At 51.4% G+C, this 21,308-nt stretch overlaps 10 protein-coding genes across 10 annotated transcripts; 4 read left to right on the top strand and 6 right to left on the bottom strand.

Moving 5' to 3' along the window:
* Window positions 1-821: 821 nt before the first annotated feature.
* Window positions 822-1,521, bottom strand: SCP_0302840 (RmlC-like cupin; the record flags this gene model as incomplete). The annotated part of the gene is made up of 6 exons (XM_027755681.1): window positions 822-929; window positions 976-1,014; window positions 1,066-1,122; window positions 1,178-1,249; window positions 1,305-1,346; window positions 1,399-1,521. The coding sequence occupies 6 exons, from the start codon at window positions 1,519-1,521 to the stop codon at window positions 822-824; spliced, it is 441 nt and encodes a 146-aa protein (XP_027611482.1).
* Window positions 1,522-2,160: 639 nt separating this feature from the next.
* Window positions 2,161-4,403, bottom strand: SCP_0302830 (Glucose-repressible alcohol dehydrogenase transcriptional effector; the record flags this gene model as incomplete). Its single annotated transcript, XM_027755680.1, has 4 exons — window positions 2,161-2,263; window positions 2,323-3,030; window positions 3,082-4,169; window positions 4,221-4,403. The coding sequence occupies 4 exons, from the start codon at window positions 4,401-4,403 to the stop codon at window positions 2,161-2,163; spliced, it is 2,082 nt and encodes a 693-aa protein (XP_027611481.1).
* An 874-nt stretch (window positions 4,404-5,277) lies between these two features.
* On the top strand, window positions 5,278-5,881 carry SCP_0302820 (hypothetical protein; the record flags this gene model as incomplete). The annotated part of the gene is made up of 2 exons (XM_027755679.1): window positions 5,278-5,293; window positions 5,349-5,881. 2 exons carry the CDS (start codon window positions 5,278-5,280, stop codon window positions 5,879-5,881), a joined length of 549 nt encoding a protein of 182 aa, XP_027611480.1.
* A 488-nt stretch (window positions 5,882-6,369) lies between these two features.
* SCP_0302810 (hypothetical protein) lies at window positions 6,370-6,669 on the bottom strand (the record flags this gene model as incomplete). Its single annotated transcript, XM_027755678.1, has 1 exon — window positions 6,370-6,669. One exon carries the CDS (start codon window positions 6,667-6,669, stop codon window positions 6,370-6,372), a length of 300 nt encoding a protein of 99 aa, XP_027611479.1.
* A 224-nt stretch (window positions 6,670-6,893) lies between these two features.
* SCP_0302800 (Diphosphomevalonate decarboxylase) lies at window positions 6,894-8,199 on the top strand (the record flags this gene model as incomplete). The annotated part of the gene is made up of 3 exons (XM_027755677.1): window positions 6,894-6,946; window positions 6,993-7,236; window positions 7,288-8,199. The coding sequence occupies 3 exons, from the start codon at window positions 6,894-6,896 to the stop codon at window positions 8,197-8,199; spliced, it is 1,209 nt and encodes a 402-aa protein (XP_027611478.1).
* A 551-nt stretch (window positions 8,200-8,750) lies between these two features.
* Window positions 8,751-9,887, bottom strand: SCP_0302790 (NADPH-dependent conjugated polyketone reductase C2; the record flags this gene model as incomplete). The annotated part of the gene is made up of 6 exons (XM_027755676.1): window positions 8,751-9,018; window positions 9,069-9,446; window positions 9,503-9,583; window positions 9,648-9,669; window positions 9,732-9,799; window positions 9,853-9,887. 6 exons carry the CDS (start codon window positions 9,885-9,887, stop codon window positions 8,751-8,753), a joined length of 852 nt encoding a protein of 283 aa, XP_027611477.1.
* A 1,073-nt stretch (window positions 9,888-10,960) lies between these two features.
* On the bottom strand, window positions 10,961-12,138 carry SCP_0302780 (hypothetical protein; the record flags this gene model as incomplete). The annotated part of the gene is made up of 8 exons (XM_027755675.1): window positions 10,961-11,215; window positions 11,267-11,414; window positions 11,472-11,488; window positions 11,537-11,609; window positions 11,670-11,811; window positions 11,869-11,900; window positions 11,995-12,018; window positions 12,119-12,138. The coding sequence occupies 8 exons, from the start codon at window positions 12,136-12,138 to the stop codon at window positions 10,961-10,963; spliced, it is 711 nt and encodes a 236-aa protein (XP_027611476.1).
* Window positions 12,139-13,140: 1,002 nt separating this feature from the next.
* On the top strand, window positions 13,141-14,194 carry SCP_0302770 (hypothetical protein; the record flags this gene model as incomplete). The annotated part of the gene is made up of 6 exons (XM_027755674.1): window positions 13,141-13,428; window positions 13,486-13,502; window positions 13,550-13,700; window positions 13,747-13,800; window positions 13,848-13,934; window positions 13,988-14,194. 6 exons carry the CDS (start codon window positions 13,141-13,143, stop codon window positions 14,192-14,194), a joined length of 804 nt encoding a protein of 267 aa, XP_027611475.1.
* Window positions 14,195-17,032: 2,838 nt separating this feature from the next.
* Window positions 17,033-17,905, top strand: SCP_0302760 (hypothetical protein; the record flags this gene model as incomplete). Its single annotated transcript, XM_027755673.1, has 3 exons — window positions 17,033-17,093; window positions 17,149-17,644; window positions 17,698-17,905. 3 exons carry the CDS (start codon window positions 17,033-17,035, stop codon window positions 17,903-17,905), a joined length of 765 nt encoding a protein of 254 aa, XP_027611474.1.
* Window positions 17,906-19,806: 1,901 nt separating this feature from the next.
* On the bottom strand, window positions 19,807-20,946 carry SCP_0302750 (hypothetical protein; the record flags this gene model as incomplete). Its single annotated transcript, XM_027755672.1, has 5 exons — window positions 19,807-20,067; window positions 20,131-20,452; window positions 20,506-20,543; window positions 20,599-20,883; window positions 20,935-20,946. 5 exons carry the CDS (start codon window positions 20,944-20,946, stop codon window positions 19,807-19,809), a joined length of 918 nt encoding a protein of 305 aa, XP_027611473.1.
* Between the last annotated feature and the right edge of the window lie 362 nt (window positions 20,947-21,308).

The raw sequence follows: 21,308 nt of genomic DNA, 5'->3' as shown, positions 1-21,308 counted from the left end.
TTATATTGTTGGCAAATCTGCGTATCTTGGTCCGTGTCAACAATCAAGATTTTTTTCTTTTTCCCATTCACCGCCACTCGAACAGCCACGGTAGCCCTTGTAAGCAAACCGCAAGTCAATATCTATGCACGGAGGTTCAGTTGACTACCAACGGTGTGATTCTACAGTCTGTTCCTTCTGCGGGCGTGGCACCCTGGTCGAATATGTCAAGGGTGCCTGATTATACCTTTACAGCACTTATGACGAACTAGTGGACTAGCTGAGGTATTTATTTTGTTTCCATTCACTAGCATGATGCTTTTATGCTTGCCACCGGACTGGCGAAGCTATGCAGAGTGCCACACCAGATTTCATCCATACGGGAGATCAAGACATGCCGAGAATAGTCTCATCATACGTGCGTTAAATCTCATTCTATCGGATCCTTTGAACTCTCTGCACCACTGGCACTGAGCTCCATTCTTACTGGGCCGCTGTCTTTTCTTACCGATCAATTTTACAGCGGATCAGGAATTTCCTGACATCGGTGTGGCCCTCTGCGGTCTTCATGCTTGTCGGAGGGTGACTTGGAGGGTGTTCTTCAAATCACAATGTCGGACGTGGACTGAGTCTCATTCTGAGGAACTTCATTGCTTATTTAAGGGCGAGCACGTGCTTATCAGATCTTCCGAAATGGACCTACATGGACCCACAAGAAGTGGACTGCGTTCTGACGATCCTATTTCCTAAAGGATTCTAATAAACTAAAACATCAATTTTACTCGTACAGAAGAGTCCAGGTCAATTTAGCAGTCCTTAAGCTTGATCTAACGTGTTTACTTCTATGTGGCCCATGTCGGCGGTTCATCCTTTCCCTCATCCTCCAATTTCTCGCCTTGATCCAACGTGTCATGCACAGTGTCCGCCTTGTGTTCTGCAGGCGCATATACCTGGGGCAATTTCAGTCGTCGCTCTTCAAATTTGTGAGGAACTTACGGTCGACACAATCAAAGGGGTGGGTCCTGTATTCTTGAACTGTGACGGAAGGTGAGTGCGAGCAACGTAGAGCCGGGAAGAAAAACAAACGTTGTGCAGTGTTCCTGCAGGCACAATAACGGTGTCTCCCGACTTAACGTGGTCTTTCTATAGACGTTCTCATTACACCCGGAGGATTGTGACAGAGAACGGCTTGACTAACCCTATTGCCATCGGTAATCGCTTGCGCAGTGCCGGAGATAAAGTACAAGTGCTGGTCGACTGTATGCGTTTCCTTGAAATCGCCCGTCAGACTACTAACCTCGACCACCAAAGGCGAGACGAAATACCTCTCCGATCTCACCGCCGACAGGAATAGTCATGATGACCAACTGCGGTGGATTGTCAGCGGACGTGACCACGGTGCTTAATCTCGAGTAAAACCTGGCTGTGCTTTCCCGTCCACAACACCTTCCTGAACTTGTCGCTGCCGGAAGCGATCCTGTAGAGGTCGCGGATGATGGTGACGCCCTTTGGCGGCTCAGTATTTGCCTTGGGAGCAGACATCGTCGAGAATGATTGTGCAGGGGAGCAGAGGAAGACGGACGAAATCGAACGGCGGCGGGTGGAGACGGTGGTGGTTGCGAGTGAACTTGAGCGATACATGGCGGACGTTAAACTATCTGAAAATCGGCCGGGATTATATAAGTTGTCGGACCCGAGAAACCTTTCCGCGATCCGCTGCATGCGGTAGCTACCCGCGTGACGTAGGATGAGCTTCCGCCCTTGCCGCTTCTTGGCATGCATCATCTACGGTATCCATATCGGGAAGGTAAACTGCCGTATACGGTACTCCACACCAGAAACACACAAGTCGACAAAACGAGATAGAGATTTGAAGAATATTTTCTCATTGGACAAGACCGTACACGCACATGCTACAGATTTTGCAAGGTGGGTTGACACGACACAGACATATGCAGAAAGCAGGCCAGAACGGAGAGACGACCCAGGCACGGAAACAAATAGAAACTGCACGATCACAACCGGAGGGGAGGGGAGGGGAGGGGAGGGGAGGAGAAGGAAGGGAAGACCAAGAGACTGAAAGGATGGTGCGCAAAAGGCCCTGCAAACGCAGCGGCTTATTAACAAGGATTAAATATATGCGAGGAAGATGTGCAGGATATGTGAGAAGTCCATAATATCCTATGTGTGTACGCGAGATGACTCGGGGAAGACAGGTGGTGGACGGGGTGGTGGATTGTCTCGCAGTGGCCGCACTCGGAACTCTGACACGATGCACAAGTGACTGCAAAAAATGCATACAATCAACAAATGAAACTCTGGAATGAAGCATAGGACACGCACTCTGATGGGAAATGAACATTCGGAAACCCAACGACCTTCTCAAGATACTTCCTGTCAATTTCTCCTAGGACACCATTGACGGAGAGGTTCGCGGTCGAGTACCAAATGTAGTCGATCACGCCGTGAAAGCTCGGGGTGAAGTTCGTCATTGGCAGCTCGCCCGCGGTTGCGTATGCGCTCTTGAGACCAAGGCGGTGCTTGATCCCCTCGGACGTGTACCTACCGTACAGGTGCGACATGAAGTCGGGGTGAGTCGGGGGCACGCTTCCTGTGGAAAGGAGATCGTAAACACCGCTCGACGGCACCGAATTGAAGTCACCGCAGACAATGAGCGGTATCTTCGACCCGTCACTGTATACTGGCGGTGGACGCGACGACGCGTTATTCTCGCCGTTCACCGGTGATGTCACAGATGCAGGAGTAGGTAACCGTGGTGGGTATTTGGCGAAGCTGTTTGCCATCTTCTCCACCTCTTCAAGGAGCAGCGCGACCTGGACGAGCTTGACGTCACGATATTGCGGATCCCAGTGGATGTGTGCATTCGCAACGATGAGCCGTGTGCCAGACATCTTGTTCTCCATTAGGCACACAACAGCGATATGGTCCTTGCCGAGCACACGGTTGAACATGTCGTCGGTCTTCTTGAAGTCCGATCGCTGCATCGCGACGGCGCTGAATTCGATGAGATGCTTCTCCACAAGAGTGTATCTGCATTACAAGGTCATTAAAATGAGAAGGTTCACGAGGCGTACTACTCACTTCGACGACTTGTAGAACGTTGCACACCCATCGACCAGTCGCCGATCTGCATCGTTCATGGTCTTATATCGGGACTTCGGCCAGTACACGCCCTCGTAACCACGTTCCGACAGATTGCGGAGGAAATACTCCTCGTACTGTGCGTTGTCCACCTCCTGCAAGCACACGAAGTCCGCGTTTTGACCCGTGACCTCTGACAAGATACGGTCCTTGCGATAGTCCCAGACCAGCGCCCACGACGGCGTGTAGCCGTACATCCGCTCGGTCGCAGCCTTCTCACAGAGAACATTGTAGCACAAGACGCTGAACGTCTCGACGTTCGGGTCTGCCTGCATTGCGTCCCGCTCCGCCTGACTGACGAGGTTCTTCCACACGCGATCAGATGGCGGCGGCGGACTCGGACACGTGTCGCGCAGGTACGAGATGAGCGCAGGCGTGCCGTCCCTTTGCACCATATGTTTCAGATTCGCATCGAACGACGGATTCCCCTCAATCCCGATAGTCTGCAGCTGATGCAGGGTGCCCAACTCCGCGGGAACATTCGCTAGATGGTTGTCGAACAGATAGAGCTCCTTCAAGGAGGTTAGCATTCCAAGCTCGGGCGGAACGGTCATGAGGTTGTTACCGGAGAGATCGAGAAGCTCAAGGTGACGAAGCTTCGCAATCTCAGGGGGAATTCTCGTGAGAGCGTTGTGATTGAGGTAGAGGTTAATGAGGAACGTGAAGGAGAACAAGCCAGACGTGGGCGGAATGTTCTTGATGTTGACACCGCCCATGTCCAGTGAGTTCCACGTGTTCTCTGGCGGCTTGGAAGCTGTGGGGCGGGAAGCCTCTGAAATGGGAGCGACAAGAGAAGATGGGTGATTGGCGGTTCCCGACGCAGGCGTGGGGGATGATTCCGACGCTGGTCTAGAGGCACTTGACGGAGACGAACCTGCGCCATCCTGCTCCTTCTTTGACGTCCCATTCGTGTCTGGAGGCTTAACTGCGTTAGGATTTGTGATAGGAATGGCCGCCTTCTGAACTGTTCGCGATGCCATCGCACTCGCCCGTGCACGATGGTGGGGCGATCGTGAAACTCGGATCATCTAACGGTATGAATGAGTGGAAAACAACAAAAAACCATCGTGCGTACTCACGTCACATTTGAGGAGTTGTTGTTGCCAATGCGGTGTCATGATCGGCGTCTGAACGCTCCCGGGGGAGCCATTCTGCCCCATCGCAGCATGTCCCTGTAGACCATTTGCGTTCGGAGGGGAAGGATAGTGTGTATGTGAGAGGGAGTTCTGGTGATGGTGGTGATGGGTTAGGGGACCCGGCATGTGGTGGTGCTGCATCGCAGTCATTGCTCCATTGGTGAACAGGGGGTAAGCGGGTGAGGTAGGTGGTTGTACATGGTTGGGAGGACCATATCCAGGATGCGGTGTTGACCGAGCCCATGGAGACTGGTCATGAATCTGTACCGGATGTTGGTGAGATGGGAGTTTGTGGGCGATGCCCGGGGACTGTTGAGGATAGTACATCGCATTGGAGTGGAGGGTCGCCACGGTTGAAGACTGGTGGGGAAGCTGACCACAAAGTGCAAAGTCAGATGTAAAGGTGATGAGCAGGAGGGATTGTAGGCCAAAAAGTCGTGGTCGTCGTGAAGCACAGTGAGCGTAGGATCTTTGTCGTTGTGAGAGTCGACGAGCAGAGAATGCGTAATGTAAGCACCTCGATGACTAATCATTTCTTCCCCGATATGGAAGCTCAACTGCTCCGAGTCACAGCCTCCGAGACGCCTTTGTATACCTCTCCCCGACTTCTTTCTCAAATTTCTTGGCGTGGTGCGGTGAGGGAAATGATGCCAGACCAGATACACTTCTTGATGGAAAACAATGGAAAGCCCACCTGAATGTTACTCGTACTACAGATTACTTCCCAGTTTTCCAGGAGTCGCGAAGACAATAATTCACTTAGATCTGACGTTGGCGAGGGTTGAACGTTGAAGAACCAGAAGGCAAGTCTCCATGTCTGGGCGTAGGCTCATAAATACAGCCTCTAGTTAGCGGAAGACAATCGTTCCTTTCTTAGTCTGGGCGATGACCTTGACTTCCGCCATTGCTCCAGCTTGCGCTCCCTCAGGCAGCTGAACACAAGCGTTCGGTGGCGCAGTTACGGCCTCAAGGCTGCGTGAGAGGCCTCACTCACTCCGGCATGCTGAATGTGCTCAGTACGCTGCGGATTCCCGTTGATGGACAATTACGAGCTGTGGACGCGGATTGTAGGTCTCACCCATTGCTGCATTGCTGCCCTCGACTGCTCTATCGTAGCGGGCTACTATCATAGGCACGAGTTCAGGTTGCGGAATCCGAACGAGAGCGTCGCAGCGGGCATCGTCGGGCCCATGGGCAGCAGGAGCTTCAGCCTGCCAAACGTTGAGCACTCACTGACCGAGATGGAGGGCGGTGTCGGCGGTGCTGGCGGCGGTACCGCCGCGCTCGGCATGAGCGTGAGCGGGGACGCCGCGCGGAAGCTTGGGCGCCGAGCAACGGGGCGCCCGCCCTCGACGCTCACTGTCCCGTCCGCCGGTGGCGCAGGGCGCTCGAGTGCACCGTTGCCGACGCCGTTTTCTGTGGGCTCACCAAGTCCCACAGGCGGGCACTGGACGCAGCATGAGGTACTGCAAAACTTCTTGCTGAGCTTGCTGAGTTCGACGGACCGCACTGGCACATCTGGGAGGGCAGCGTCGCCCAAGGCCAATAGCAATATAACAGCAAGCGTGAACGTGAGTGCGAGTGAAATGGGTGAGGAGAGTTGAGCTGAATGTCCTTGGAGGATTATATCATTTGTACTGTCGTTATCGGAGTAACCCACGGTTGTACTGTGCACTCTAACACATGAGTCAATGATTCCAACAAATATCCCAAGGGACATCATCAAGATAACATAGGGAATTGTGGTGAGATGGTTATGGACAACAATGACTCGGTAGCATCTGAGCTTTTCTTCTGTGATATGAGTGTAACCTCACACGACCTCGCAATTGAACGTCTTCACGAGAATGGCATGGATATCAACTCAGGATACAAGTACAAGGGCATACCATACAACGAGAGCGTACGAACAAGCCATTTCAGAGCTCGATCTGTACATACACGTCCAAGATTTTGCTCCACTTCTCATCCCATTCTTTTGGGAACGTACATACCGCCTCCTCACCACGCAGTACAACCAGCACGTAACGGATACGTGGCGGAGGGATCGACAAAGTTCCGTTCGGTAGATTCAGGGTTTCATTCAAGAACTTCACCCTTCAATTCCGATGCTATGTTTCTTTGCCAGCATAACCTGGAGCATTAATCTCAAATATGTGATAGCGCCCTCCTGCATGAGCGCCAGCGAGTCAAACATCACATTATTTGGTCGATAATAGGAGCCAACTGTGAAGTCCAAGTCCAAAATCTGATCAGATTTTGGACTTGGACTATCGTGGAGTTCAGGGACTTGGATCTGCATGACGGCATCGTGAGCGAGAGATGTTAGGGTGTGACGGTGAAGTGAACCAACGTCCTCTTTAGTGATCTTTGCATCCGGTGGAGTTCCCATTTCTCACCCTGCCGCAAAGCAGGGTGCACCTGGTTCTCCGTGATTTGCTGCTCGAGAGGTTCGAGGGAGATCTGAGAAGATATTATATGTTCTGCGGCGGAATAATCGAAAGATGGTGACGGTGAAGCCGTACGATCTGAGATTTTCAGACATGGTGCAATACCGCTAGAGCTCTGACAAAAACTCATGGCGGCTACATCCTCTCCCCCTGCCCACCACCCACCATGACTGTCTACCAAGCCACTGCGTCTGCGCCTGTAAATATCGCATGCATAAAGTAAGGTTGTTTCGACGGAACTGCAGTCGATACTGAGGATCCGCAGGTATTGGGGAAAGCGCGACACCAAGCTTATCCTGCCAACCAACTCGTCCCTTTCCGTCACCCTCGACCAGGATCATCTCCGCTCTACGACTACATCGCGCGCCGATCCATCATTCGACAACGACAGACTCTGGCTGAATGGTGCAGAGGAGGAGATCAAAGAGAGCGGCCGACTTGCAACATGTATAAAGGAGATGAAGCGTTTGCGTCGAGAGGTGGAAGAGAAAGATCCTAGCCAGCCGAAGGTGTGTCACTCCTCACTGCGTATTGTCTCATCATATGTATTGTGTTCGTAGATATCCTCATACCATGTGCACATATCCTCTCGGAACAACTTTCCCACCGCTGCAGGTCTCGCGTCCTCCGCCTCAGGCTTCGCCGCCCTGGTATCCTCCCTCGCTGCGCTTTACGCTCTTCCAAGTACCCCGTCGGAGCTTTCTATTATCGCGCGGCAGGGCTCAGGCTCTGCCTGCCGCTCTCTCTTCGGCGGGTTCGTCGCCTGGCAAATGGGCTCGCGGCCAGACGGTTCCGACTCGCTAGCGATCGAGGTCGCACCCCGCGAACACTGGCCCGATATCCATGCCCTCATCTGCGTCGTCTCAGATGACAAGAAGGGCACGTCCTCCACCTCAGGCATGCAGCGCACCGTCGAGACGTCCACGCTGCTCCAGCACCGTATTAAGCACGTCGTCCCCGCACGCATGCAGGCCATCTCCGAAGCGATCCGTGCACGCGACTTCGACGCGTTCGCGCGCACCACGATGCAGGACTCGAACCAGTTCCACGCCGTCGCGCTCGACACGGACCCGCCCATCTTCTACATGAACGACGTCTCCCGCGCCATCATCGCGCTCATTGTCGAGTACAACCGGGTCTCGGTCGCGAACGGTGGCAAGATCAAGGCAGCGTACACGTACGATGCCGGTCCCAACGCTGTCATCTACTCGCCGAAGGAGAACCTCAAGGAGATCGTCGAGCTCATCATCGGTTACTTCCCCCAGGATCAACCGTTTAAGGATCCCTTTGGATTGTTCGGCACTGCGGGTGTACACGGCAAGGTCGTTACAGGATTCAACACCGCAGTCGCGAAACCATTCGGTATTGGGGCTATTAAGGGACTGATCCATACACGGGTTGGCGACGGTCCTAGGGTGTTGGGTGCAGAGGAAGCTTTGCTCGGGCCGGACGGGCTTCCCAAGGCTACGTAGACGTCGTTTCTTGAGTGATCTATGGGCACACTAGAAGTGAATCTTGTATACAGATATCTCACTGCATTCTAATCTGATGATACGGAGGATTTATTGCTAGCATCACGACGAATGCTGCGCCCTATGGAAAATGGCAGGAGCTGCCCTGAGCTGCCCTATCCCCACTATTACAGTGTGAACGCTCAAATCCCGCAGACAATCGACGCTTTTTAATTTCAGAACATTCATCCGAACGGTTCCTGTCCAGGCAGAATGTCGTCGACAGAGTTTTGGATGTCAAAGCGAGCTCCCCATTTGATGCATAACGGTGTAAATTGTCATGGGCGTCTTCGAGGGCAGTAGTAAATCGCTGTACTGTCTTCTCAAATCCAAATTCCATAGAATGGCCGAGTGTAAGGAATGAACGACGTACCAACAAGAGATTGAGCGGATTCGTCCGTGTGAAGACTGAATACCATGCACGCAGAAAGGACCCTAGGCATGGATGCGTCAGTAAAGTAAAACGCAGGGCAACCCAAAAAATAGAAACAGTTCTCCACTCACGGTTCAAGCTATAACCTCCAGACCAGCTTCCGGATGTCATCCACTGCTGCTTTAACCTGTCCGTCATTTTCGTCCTCAAGGCGAATATCGACGTTTTCTACGTCAGCGTCCTCCTTCATATGTCGTTCGTTGGTGGTGCCCGACAGTGGAGTGATGCCGTGCAACTGCGCAAGCCTGAAGAGGACTTGAGCTGGAGTGTAGCCTTTCGCCCGCGCGATTGTTTGGATACTGGCGTCCGCAAGAAGGTTCGGGGAGCCCGAGAGAGTCCAGAATGATCTGTATAAGGACATTAGCCAATTTGCACAGAGGTACTGCCATTCACGCACTGATACTGGATGTCGTTCTCTCGACAATATCGGCAAACATCTTGATCCCAGTAATTGCCCTCGAACCACCTATTCTGCACGATCTGCACTCTCCTGCCACTACCCTCCTCCAACATTTTAAGAATTCGGACGTCATACGTATTGCAAATTCCTATCTCCTTGACTTTCCCCGAATCCTGAAGGGCCATCAGTGCTCGCCAAGCGGCCAAGGTGTGTGGCATGGTATCCAACGGAGAATGCAACAGAACGCTGTCGACATATGAGGTTCCAAGGTTCGCGAGGGACTGCATCACCGAAGATTCCACTTGCTTCGCAACGGAATCTGAGGGATTGTATGGAAGAGGCTGGCTGTGGTCTTGACCTCCAATGGACGTGTACCTGGATATCAAGCACCGTGCACATTCATGCACCAGAGGTGTAAACCACTAACGCACTTCGTCTGAACAAACAAATCTTCGCGTTTGATGTTGTGCTCCATCTGCAGTATCCGTAGTGCCTCCCCCACAAGATCTTCACTTGAAACGACGACGTAGAACGTCAATATGTGCCATACGACCTACCCGCACGAATAGAGCGCACCGATAGTGCTTCAACTGAGCAGCTAAAGGTATTGATGCGGCTCAAATGCAACCACGAGTTGTCATCACTGCAACTGAAGCGTACCTGTGTCTATGGCACGAAATCCATTAAGCACCGCGCTGACTACGAGGGCTGTGGTTCGCTCCCTTTTCCTGTGGCCATGACATTTATCCGACGTCGAATATCACAGTAGTAATTGGTATACCATGCAGTACCGTAGATGATCTTGCACGAAGCCATCGCAAACTGGAGTCGAGAGTGAACCGTTGGCCGCCGTCTCGGTCGAATTTCGACGGTTCCTCGGCCCGGAATCCTTCTATCTTGATTACGTAAAACACAAGCACTCGTCTCTACGACCTAAGTTCAACTTGAAGACCAACGTGAAGACAAGACATAAATCAAGCTTGTTTTTGTTTAGGTTCCCTTGCTATGCCGTTCTTCAATGAAATACTCTATGGCTCCAACGTACCACCTCCCATACCATTTGGAACCCATCTGATGTGATGCTGTCTGAATTTACGCCTTTGATTCCTACGACTTCATACCGTCGCTGTGGCGGAGAGCTTGGACGATCCTCCGTGTCAGTCGTTTACCAGGATGGATTTTTGGGCCCACACTGTTTAGCATTGGTCTGATCTCTGAGTCTTTATCTAAATCCACGCCAAGTCTTGCGAAAGCAGCCTGATGTCACGGGTGAGTCTGTCGTTGGTTGTAAAATGAGTTCATGAGCTGAATTTGAGGTGTATAGTTGTTTTCGGATTCAACGGCGTGTATGAATACGAATACGACCTCCGCAATCCCCGCAAGAGGGTTGAAGGGTTAGAAGGCGGACCCCTCGTTCCGCCATAGTAATGGGAGCAGCTATGGCTAGCGGGGAGCCGCAGAGCGTTCTCGCGAACGCGATCTTGATTGCTCACAGCTGGCAGTATTCATCTCCGCCTTTCCGCCTGAAGGAAGTCCATGATGTGGACTCATTCTCGAATGCATTGATTGTCTTTCTTGGCTGGTTCGCAGGATTCAGTTTCACAGGTCGTAATATTATGGATGCGCCTTCAAAAGGATGAGTCTATGCACCGCAGGTGTGCATGCGCTCGGTGCCGTCGTAGTGACTGTACTGAATTGCAGGGCGAATGATACCAGTTCACAAAAAGCAGAATGAATCTTCACTGAGCCATACTGCACAATACGAGAGTCGTGGTAGAAATAATACAAGGAGTCCATACTATACAGTCAATCAGCGCGGGGGCTCTGTGTCCGTCTCTAGCCTCCCTCAGCTACCACCAGGAATTGAAAATTGAAGAGACAAGTATCAATCAGCATGCAGTCTTGGACGATGGCTGAGATCTCCACGTCGAGCCCCCGAGGATAAAGCAAAGGGCGGCATTGAAAACAAGTGCCGCACTGCAGCAGATGCTGAGCACTTTGCCACCCGATCCGTAGTGGGAATGACCGAGATCTAGCCATGTCCAAGATCCAACTGCAACAAAGAACGACAGGGCAGCTGTGCCACCGAACAACGAGGGTGTGGCATATAAGTAGTAGAATAAGGCGCTATTTCGGCTCAACGACTACAGACATGGTATCAATGTTTGTGAAATGACCGGTGAAGAAAACCGCACCTTCAAGCGTGTTGGATCTACTCCGACGAGAGACCAGAGGCAAAGTAAACCAAAAATAATTGAAAGAAGGCTGCAGGCCATAGAGCCTATAGTAGCAATATATGTCATACGCCGCAGATCGCCAGAAGACAGCAAGCTTGTGCTGGAACTAAGCAGGATCAAGGTCGGGGAGCTGTAACAGATGAAGGACTGTGACATTGCAGACCTAAGCAAAAGGCCAGACTTGGAAGAGAATTAGACCAGACATCAGCGTACTCCGGATAGACTCACAACTATACCGATGTTCTCCAATTTTTTAGTCGTGGTGGAGCGAAAACGATACCAATCCCCTGTAATCTCATACCTAGGCGATCACGACGAGAGACATGCAGGTGAACGGTATTCGGCTTTATAGGTAACTTACCGCGTGCGGGATTCCCGTGAGGCATATCCTGTTGCCAGGAGTAGAGCGATTCTTTTCAGTCTCTCCCAGACCTTGAGTGGTAATCGAAGGGATGGATTGTGACGGGCATCATCAACGTTCTGACTGCCGACTAAAACTTTCTCTGACAACAGCAGCTGTCAGTGTTCAAGTATCTCTGAGCCGAATGTTGTGGACATACCGTCCAATATGGTAGTAGACAGTAAGTTACCACTGCACAGTGCAGTCCCCCGAGACACAGGCATGATATCAAATGAGATAGAAGTGTCAGCAGGTGAAAAGCCGTTGAGTTGTCGAGAAGAGCTACCGGGCAAGGACGAAGAGAAGGAAGCTTCGTGGAATGCATGCGCTCAGACGCTTTTTGCGCTTGGCGGTGTAATATTCATTCTACGGTGGGACAGCGGTAAGTACCTCGACGGAGGACAACGCACCTGGGAATCTCGGTGCTCATAGTTACTGGTAGACGCACGGGCCACCAAGCGGGCCGCAACGCGGACATCCTTATCCTGTCCGGTGGCAGAGGACCCCCGACAACTGGTGAATAAGCCTGATGTTGGGAAAAGGCCGTTTTGGGCTCAAAATGTCCATGAAAAATGAGGCTTCACCACATTTTTGCCTCCGCGGTCGGCGTCTCGCCCTTAGCGTGGGGTTTTAACCCTAAAAAGATAATTTTGGGCGCTTCTGGGACGGCCTCCCCCCGCCAGGCTTCCATAAGCGACTGTACGGCCCCGAATGAGGCCTCCTGGGCACTGCCTCCCGATGTCCGCGAAATGCTCAGGCTATCGGGCGGTCAACTCCCTGATTATGTCCATGAAATAGGCGGACCTTTCCCATTGTCGGGGGTCCCAGTGGCTCAAGAGCCTTTGCTTGCACGTGACACAGATCGAATCAAGATGCGATGCCTCCGCGGCGTCTTTCCATCGATAACTGTGGGTCCAAGTTGTAGAATTTGGAAGGCCTGTAGATTTTTCCTACAACGGTTTCGGGGTCCGATCTACTGCGCGTTGCTCAGTCACACATCTTTCTTCACGCTGTCTGTCGTGATGGGCTGCTCATATCATACATCTGATAGGTCATTTGAGCCGCGTCTTCTTGTCTTAAGACATTCTACTTATTCAGGACCTGGCATGATGTGTCGCCTTATCCGACGTCGCCACAGCAATCAATATGACACGGGCCCTCCGGCTGCGATAAGTATCTTACATGAGCATTTTATACAGGTTTTTGCAGTGTCGGCCTCAAGGAGAGGAGCGCTCGTCCGTCCGTGGTTCTATATATCCTGCTCTGCGGTACCGTGCTTCTCGTTCCCACTGTACATTCATCCTCCGTTGTCCTATCGACTTCTACATCCTTTGTCCTACGCGAACGTAGGTTGGTTGTGTTATCATCCTTCATCGTTGCTCCTCCTAGCTGTCGCACTATCGCCGTCAGCAATCCTTTCATTTGTTCTGTCATGGACCGTTGGTTGATTGCAACCGTTCAATTCGCTGCGCGTATGAAGGCTTATATAGCAGGCTCGTTCTCCACTGTTCCGGAAGCCATTGCTTCAGCGACTACCAGTATCAAGCCACTCACTCGGCTCGTCGGGGACTCGAGTGCGAAAATATTCATCATTGCCCTAAATTATACCACACCTCGGCCGGGACTCTACCTCCTTCTCAGATCCGAGGATAAGGGACCCGCAGACTGGGAGTCATGGCGTGATGGGCTAGTTCGCAGATGGAACAATTTAAACATTGTGGTGTGTAGTGTTTCTGAATTTCCTCGACCATTGGCCGATTTGCTTATACGTAAACAGTGTGGTTTGATCATAGGGTATGCTTCGCTACTTCTTACTGATCTGTGGTAACGTACCTATACAGAGCCGTATCAACACTCCTGTTCAGCAATTATCCGTTCGGCCCCTCTGCGTTTGCATTCGGCATCACCTCTCTTCTGAGCAGTTTAATATGCATCGGATTTGGTGTCGGTCTAATCTATGTACTGGGAGATGTGCATGGGTCCACCTTGAGGGTGAGCACCACGAGGCCCTACTGAAATGTTACTGACCGGATGGCAGATGATCGGTCACAGGTATCCGAAGTTATATCTCGCTGCTCTCTCCATACCTCAGGCGCGTGGGAGTTGTCAGATCGCCCAACGTCACTGACTATGCTACAGGTATGGGGAGGGGTCAGCTTCAGCGCGTTTTTCGTGAATACTTGTATCATTGGCTTCGAAGCCAAGAACAAGGGCCCTGTACTCATCGTGCGTAACCCATCGATAGATCGCCTGCCTCACTGTATTTACTGTCCTGGTAGATGGGCATTACCCTCGTCATTTTCTTACTCGTCGTGCACCTCGCCGGATTCATGTACCTTTTCGGAAGGGATTTGGAAGAAGACTCACTTCCCGAACCCAACCCCTCCAGTTCAGTGGGCGCTACTGGTAGTTCGACGAGTACGTCAAATACGAATTTCCCAAACAACAGTATCGAGAGTATACCCACTACTCTACTCAAGTCGTAGCCCAGGTAAGACTTAACCATCTCTTCCTCACGAGTTCGGCTGATGCTGCACGATCTGTGTTTCAATGGATGCTGCGGTCGGGACATTCTTTGCTTGCTATCTGCGACATCTTCCTTGTATCGACTATCCACGTTCTACGGAATCACGGCACCCCTTTCACTTTGCTAGTTTGCTCACTACCGGGGCATCGCGTTCGCAGGGCAGCGGTGCGACCCGAGGGCGCGTCGGAGCCTGGAAGGACTGCAATTCTTCACCGGATGAGACAAACTGTTACACGACGATTCATTTGGTGTCAATGGACTGAGTATTGGTAGAGACGAAAGGAAAGAGACGGAGTGTAGGTACTCACTGGGCGAACTGGACTGCGCAGTCACGAACTTATCCTGCCCCTCCTTACAACTTCAACTGGACTGCGCAGTCACGAACTTATCCTGCCCCTCCTTGCAACTTCAAGTTGTAAGGAGGGGCAGGATAAAGGTAAATCTATCGGCGCAATGTCGCCAGCCCTAGTGGCTAGCGCGATATCAAATTGGCATGTTCAAGTCCGAACAAAGAGTATATGAAATTGACCGTTGCGGATGCATGGCGAGATCAAGAGGCATTCAATGCACAAGCTCAGTACAATCAAGAGAATATCGGGACAGAGGCACGAATTTAGGTCCACCGAACGCTCAGAGGACATTCCCCCCAGGTTAGAGTATCCACCGTTCAGAGGACAACAAATGAAAGCAAGACTTCGAGGAAACAGTCTCCGGGCAGGCTTCATCCTATTGACCTCGTACATTGCTTCCAAACGGATAAAAATGGATTGATGAACGGGGTTGCCATCGTAACCACAAAGACGATAACACCACTGTCAATGTCAGACTTGACATGGGCGAGACTGCCTGAAGTCATTAAGCCGCAAGGAGTTTGCTCAATCACATCCGAAGTTGTTCCTATCGTTCACTTTTGCCACGTGCAGCGGTTTGATATTAATGTCGTTTGCCACTGGCTCAGGCCTTCCGTGCTAAAAAGTAAACCGGAACTGGCGCTGCCGGCACATAGCGGAAAGAAGTCGACACAAACATAGTTTGAACCGCGATGACAAGGAATATCGTGCTGGGAGCCGGAAAGAGGGAGGGGAAAGAAAACCGCGCCTACTAATGACACCCAAGCATGCAAGCCATCACCCGCAGCCAAGTATGAGGTGGTGCTAGAAGGCGTGAAACGTTGGCACATTGCCAATAGATATCAACACATTAGAATCACGCCTGCGGGCGTGATAACGACATGAAATGTGCCTGCAGCATCCTAGAACCAGATCGCATGCAACGCCCCGTCGTTGGACTATGTGATGGATGTCTTTTCGCCCATGCAACGTGTAGAAGTGCATGGACGAACCAACTTTAACGAGTTACAGTAGGCCTTTGCTATGAAAGGGTAGGCGGAGCAGAAGGTGCGAAGTGTGGTGTGAAGGCCCCTTGTAGGGAACAAATCGATGATCCAATGAGTGTGGCACGCATAGGAGATTCGATGGAGAGTATCGGTAGGAAAGGCAGGAAGCGATCCGTGAGCCGGAACACATCCGTGGGCTGAAACAATGAGCTTGAGGTATACTTATCAGAAGGGAAGCCAGATACCCACACTGATTGCTAGCACGGTCTCAACTTTGAATGCGACTGTAAGTACCTATCTTTGCAGGCTTTCTCCAGGCGTTTGCGGGGATTGTTCTATGAAGAAACCTTCCAGCGCCGAGAAACCTCAGCAACCCCTCGCCGTTTTCTTACCGTGTTTTGGAAACCCGGGTTGGTGAATAGGAAATTGACGGCTAAAGAACGCCGGCCGTCTGAGTACCGACTGGATGGTCATGCGTCGTACCGCGCAGCCATTGATCGCAACGGTTAGCGACAACCTCCCACTTCACACATAAACTCCAAATTGCTACTGAAAGGCGACCTGCCACTTACAAATGGCGAAGACGAAGAGCTGCTCGGAATGAGGGCGACATCCGGTAGGGATGCGGCATCCAGGGAAGGGTCTGCCGATGAGTCGGAACGAGCTTTGGCACTCCTGATCAGCGACAATAGACTGAGTCGCCTGCAACTTGAAACCACACGGAGGCACGTCACGGTGGCCCACAGCACCAGGATGGCCTGCCGACGTCCAGGACTGACTCGAAGTCCCGAGTTCGAGGGGGTTTCTTGAATTACCCGTTGCAACACAGGGCTTCTCCGTTTGCGGCGTCTTTCCAATAGAATCATCCTATTTGCGGGTGTGCGACCACTTCCATCTTCCGGCAGGTTGTCCCACGTACTGCAGTTTCACAGCCAGGATCTTCATTATTTATGAATTCGAGGCAGGGGGTTGTGGGGAGACCAGGATAAGGCTCAAGTTATGCCGTCTTCGGTGATCGATTCTGGGAGTACCGTTGGATGATGCATCGATGCATGATGATTGTGACGATCCAAGCGCAAGTTAGCAGCAAGAGTATCGTACTATAAGCGCCAACATTGACAGATTACGTAAGCTGCTCTCCGCGACTCGTACTCAGAGCCAACCTATCGGACGTCCTTCGGTAACGCCGTTGCCTGTTGGCCAAAAGAGTGTGTAGTTAGGTTGGCGTATCCTTTAGCCTCTGTTTCACAGCACACAGCTATCTCCTCCTTTCACTCGTCAGTTTTCGTGTCACGCAATTTGATGCCCACTCAGAAAACCTCTATAAATGCTACAAATTCTACACCATCATTGTCGAGGAGGGCATGGGCAATCGTTAAAGTCAGCCGCATCCCAGGCTGGACCTTTGGACCGATACTCTTCGGTATAGGTCTGATTCACTCAGAAGTTCTTCCCAAATCTATGCCGGCTCTGGCGAAAGCAGCGTTGCAGATGTCCGCGCTTTCTTTCCCTTTGTGCGCGAGTGAGTTCCTCTCGTGGATGAACAGGTTCATGCGCTAATGGACGACAAATTGCAGTCGTATTCGGAGTTAACGATGTATATGACTACGAGTCGGACCTACGTAATCCGCGCAAGAAAGCGGAGGGTATGGAGGGTGGCATTCTCAACCCAGTTTTTCATAAAGACGTCTTGACAGCAGCATACTGGTCCTCTGCGATCGTCATGACGGCAGCTATGGTCTGCGGAGAGCCGCAGAACGTCCTTGCGAACGCTGTCTTGGTCACTTTAGGCTGGCAGTATTCCTCCCCGCCTTTCCGCCTGAAGGAAATTCCAGTGGTGGATTCAATTTCGAACGGCTTGATAGTCTTCTTAGCCTGGTTTATAGGTTTCAGTTTTTCGGGTCGCAGTATCGCGGAGGCCCCCGCGAAAGGCTATATGATGAGTCTCTGCACCGCAGGAGTGCATGCCCTAGGTGCCGTTATGGACACCGAGGCTGATCGAGCTGCAGGACAGAAGACAATTGCAGTGGTGTTGGGAAAAAGATGTGCAGCGATATTTGCTGCCATGTGTTAGTGCGTGTCTCACTCATCCTGCTCGTTGCATTGCAGTCTTAACCGCTAAGTAGTGTCATTGCGTCGACAACTGTTGACGCCAATTCGATTTTCGGAGTCTATGTGAGGTGTGGTATCCTCATCATGGTGATCCCATGTATCAGGCCAACGTTGGCCCACCGTGCTTTCCAAGCCATTGTCTACTTCTCGATAACGATGGCTATTGGTTGGATTGGCGTCGAAGGGAAGAGCAGAGCGTCCAAAATCCTGACGGCTGTTTGAAGTTTTGTGCTAGTGTAATGTAATTCCTCCCCCTCCCAGTTGCACTGTTGTGCTGATTTAGCTGTTACATGGACATGCTGTCGTTTGCTTTGTGCGCTGTGTAGTAATACCCGTCCTATTTGCTATCTTGTCTCGCTTGATTCAACATGCTGACTGGAAAGTCTCTTTGTCTTCGTGAAGCGACTGGGGCAAATCACGAACTCAGAACAATAGCGAGAATCCACCGATCTCAGTACTTGATCCTGCCCACTCACAGCAAGTTAGAAGTGCAACGATCGTAGGTACACTGAATTTTTAGGCAGATTTTGGATGTCTCCATCGTGTGGAACCTCCAGGAAAAACAAAGTCCCGCATTGCCAACAAGTGCTGCGCTGCAGAGTATGCTAGCCGTCCTTCCGCCCCAGCCATATTTGGAACAGCTTAAATCAAGCCATGTGTACGCGCCAATGGTGACGAAGAATGACAGTGCTGACGCTCCGCCGAACAAGCATGGCGTAGAAAATAGATAGTAGAATAAGCCGGGATGGCACTTGATGAGTGCCTTGCTTGGTGATCAGCCAAAGCGGAATAGATGAAGGAGAAGCCACTGAAACCTTCAGGCGTGCCGAAGGGCATCTGTGCAGCGACCACAGACAAATGAGGCCAAAGATGAGCGAAAGCAGGCTGCCTCCTGCGGACGCCATTGCAGCGGTGTAGGTCATGCGCCGCAGTTCGCCACTGGACAGCATTGTAGTATTGGAGCTGGCATGGGCCCGGTCGATGTCCCTGAGCTTGCTGAGAGTGAACGTACCAACCTCAGCAGAAGCCCAGACTGGATGGCAAGGTGTCATGAACAACTCAAGAGCCTGAGATAGAAGCAAGAATGAGCACAACTCACTACCATGCTAATATTCTCCAGTTTCTTCTGCAGAGTACTGTGAAAGTGCGTCCAGTTCTCGGTATGTTCATACCTACGTCGGCGAATAGGTGTAGAGATGTTACTGTTACACAATGAAGAGCCACTTACTACGTCCTGGATTCCGCTGAGGCATACCCAGTGGAAAGTAGCAATCCTATCCTCTTGCACTTGTTCCAAAATTGCAACGAGTACATGAAGGCTATACGTTTTTCCGGTGGCTGGTCCATCGGGCTTTCAGACAGCGGTATATGCTCTGTGACATGGTATGCTGGTCCCTCATGATGACAGGATAGACGTTGAGATTAACTCACCGTTCGTGAGCAAAGAAGGGGATGCAGCTGCATGCAGTTGTCGCAACTCCATCATATTGACAGGCCTCTGACCTGCCAGCTGTGCTAGCCATTTTGAGGGGAGTTGAACAACGGAAAGAGACGAAACAGCTGTGTGGATATTGCTAGACCTAAAGATTCAAGATAGCACAGCTGAAGACATGAACGGACCTGAAGTGAAGGGCAGGATTGCGCATGCACGACGATGGCGACTTGACAACATGGACGTGGATGATCAAAGAACAAAAAAAGCACCACATCAAGGTTCCTCGGACCTCCGATTTGGTGAGAGCTGTCCGCTCCGGTGGACGTCGCGCGAGCGGTCACGGTATGAGCTTCCTCTTCTTCCGCCAGTGCTTACTGAACCGCTTTTGTCCATTCTTCTGAATCCGATTGAATGCGCACTTTTCCCGAACAATTGTTCCGACTCCCAATGCTGTCAAATATCAGTTGATGGCCGCCCTTTTTCAATGTGTTGTAGAACGTGGTGCAGGCAATGGCGCATGTTTTAGATGAATATACAATTCAGCAGTTACGAACAGCCTCAAGATGGGAAAGAACGGTATCCAGAGCAATTCCGATATAGCAAGATACAACGATGAATGATAGTGATGGACATCGGCAACTGTGACAGCACAGGACGTGAGTAGGACGATGCACAGAATAAGGAAACACTACGAGGGAGGAGTGGGAACCGGTGGGAGTCGCCTAACAACAAATCCTGCTGTGCGGTATACGTGTCTGACGGCACTCAGGAAACGTATGAACATTCCATAATGCCTCCGGACAATCTGCGAACGCAACTTCCACCACGACAATTTTGACCGGATTTCGGCAAAGCGCTCAGCGACCTGCTCGATCGTTGGACGCTTTTCCGGTTCTTCCTGCACCATGTCGGCAACGAGAGCATCCATGAATTCCAGTCCGCGATATCTCTGTAGTCATAATGGTGGTGAGGACATTGAAAAGATACAAAGTGAATAAAAAGTTTCGCTAACGTGCAAGAAGCCTTGTCGTATCAAATTTCCCAGATAGTAGATGTCGGTAGGGAAGGGGTCACTGGTTTTGTGATAACCAATCCCCTGAAATTCAGGAACACTCCTGTCACCGCCTAAGATCGGAGGCTCCAGAGGAGGACCGTCCTTTGGGTCGTACTTCCTAGACAATCCGAAATCCACGTAGTAGTACCTGGGTGGACGTTCTATTCGCGAATAGTATTTGGCGGGGCCGCTGAGGTCTTGCTTTTTTGTGGACTTAACTGGGTGAAACAGATCTGGATACATCGTGGGCTCCATCATTGTATTGAGTTGCATGCAGTCGCTGAGAATAAGCTCGTCAGGCTAACGCAGGCCGTACTACGGCGATAAACAAACCGATGAGCAACATGTTGTTCGTGCATAAAGAGCATCCCCTGGGAGTTGCGTCATGTTAGCGCAAAGAAGGGCGATCAATTTAACACCGCGCACCTCGATCATTTGCCAAAAAAATTCGACGGCCTCTCCGACTGTTTCAAACCTGGGCTCATCATAAAGCCGGAGCAATGGCATCACCAGTAACACCACGTCCTCTTCTGTGGGATCCTGGAGAGTTTCGTAGATGGAGACACAGTGGTTTCGAGGGTCGGAAGTGAGTGGAGGGGAAGAGAGGAATTGGGCAATTTCCGCCTCGTGAGGATGAGTTGATTTCTTCGTTTTTTTCAAAACAACTGCGGCTCCATCACTTTGGCGAACGGCATCGAGGATATAAGGGTGCTGCGTGCGTGTCAACGGAGATCTGAATGCAGTAGGAAGAATGCACAGTACATGAGCAACCATGCCGTCTTCGCAGGTATGATATCGTTTGTTCGTGCCCTCCCAGGAAGGTTTCCAATCCACTCGATATCGTGGACGAAGCAGATAACCACGTTCCAACAGCCACTGTTGACGATCACGCCAGTAGGTCTCTGGCTCTGTTATCTCACCTTGATGACGCTTCCAAGGAGGATTGCCATCGCTGGGGGCCATGGTGCGAACGACACAAGCGGCTTGATCAGTGAAGTGGTAGGGTTAAAGAAAGAAAACGCACTGAATGCCTGTGGCATAAACGCCGTGTATCCAGGTCCTTAGATGTTCAATTGTGTGCCTGCGAATCTCGATTGCAGGCAACCACACAATGGGGTACTTACGTAAGGGTATGT

Source organism: Sparassis crispa (assembly GCF_003851025.1).
Source record: "Sparassis crispa DNA, contig_000002F, whole genome shotgun sequence".
Taxonomy (NCBI): Eukaryota; Fungi; Basidiomycota; class Agaricomycetes; order Polyporales; family Sparassidaceae; genus Sparassis; species Sparassis crispa.
The sequence above is the reverse complement of the archived record's forward strand: the minus strand, read 5'-3'. Positions and strand labels throughout refer to the sequence as shown.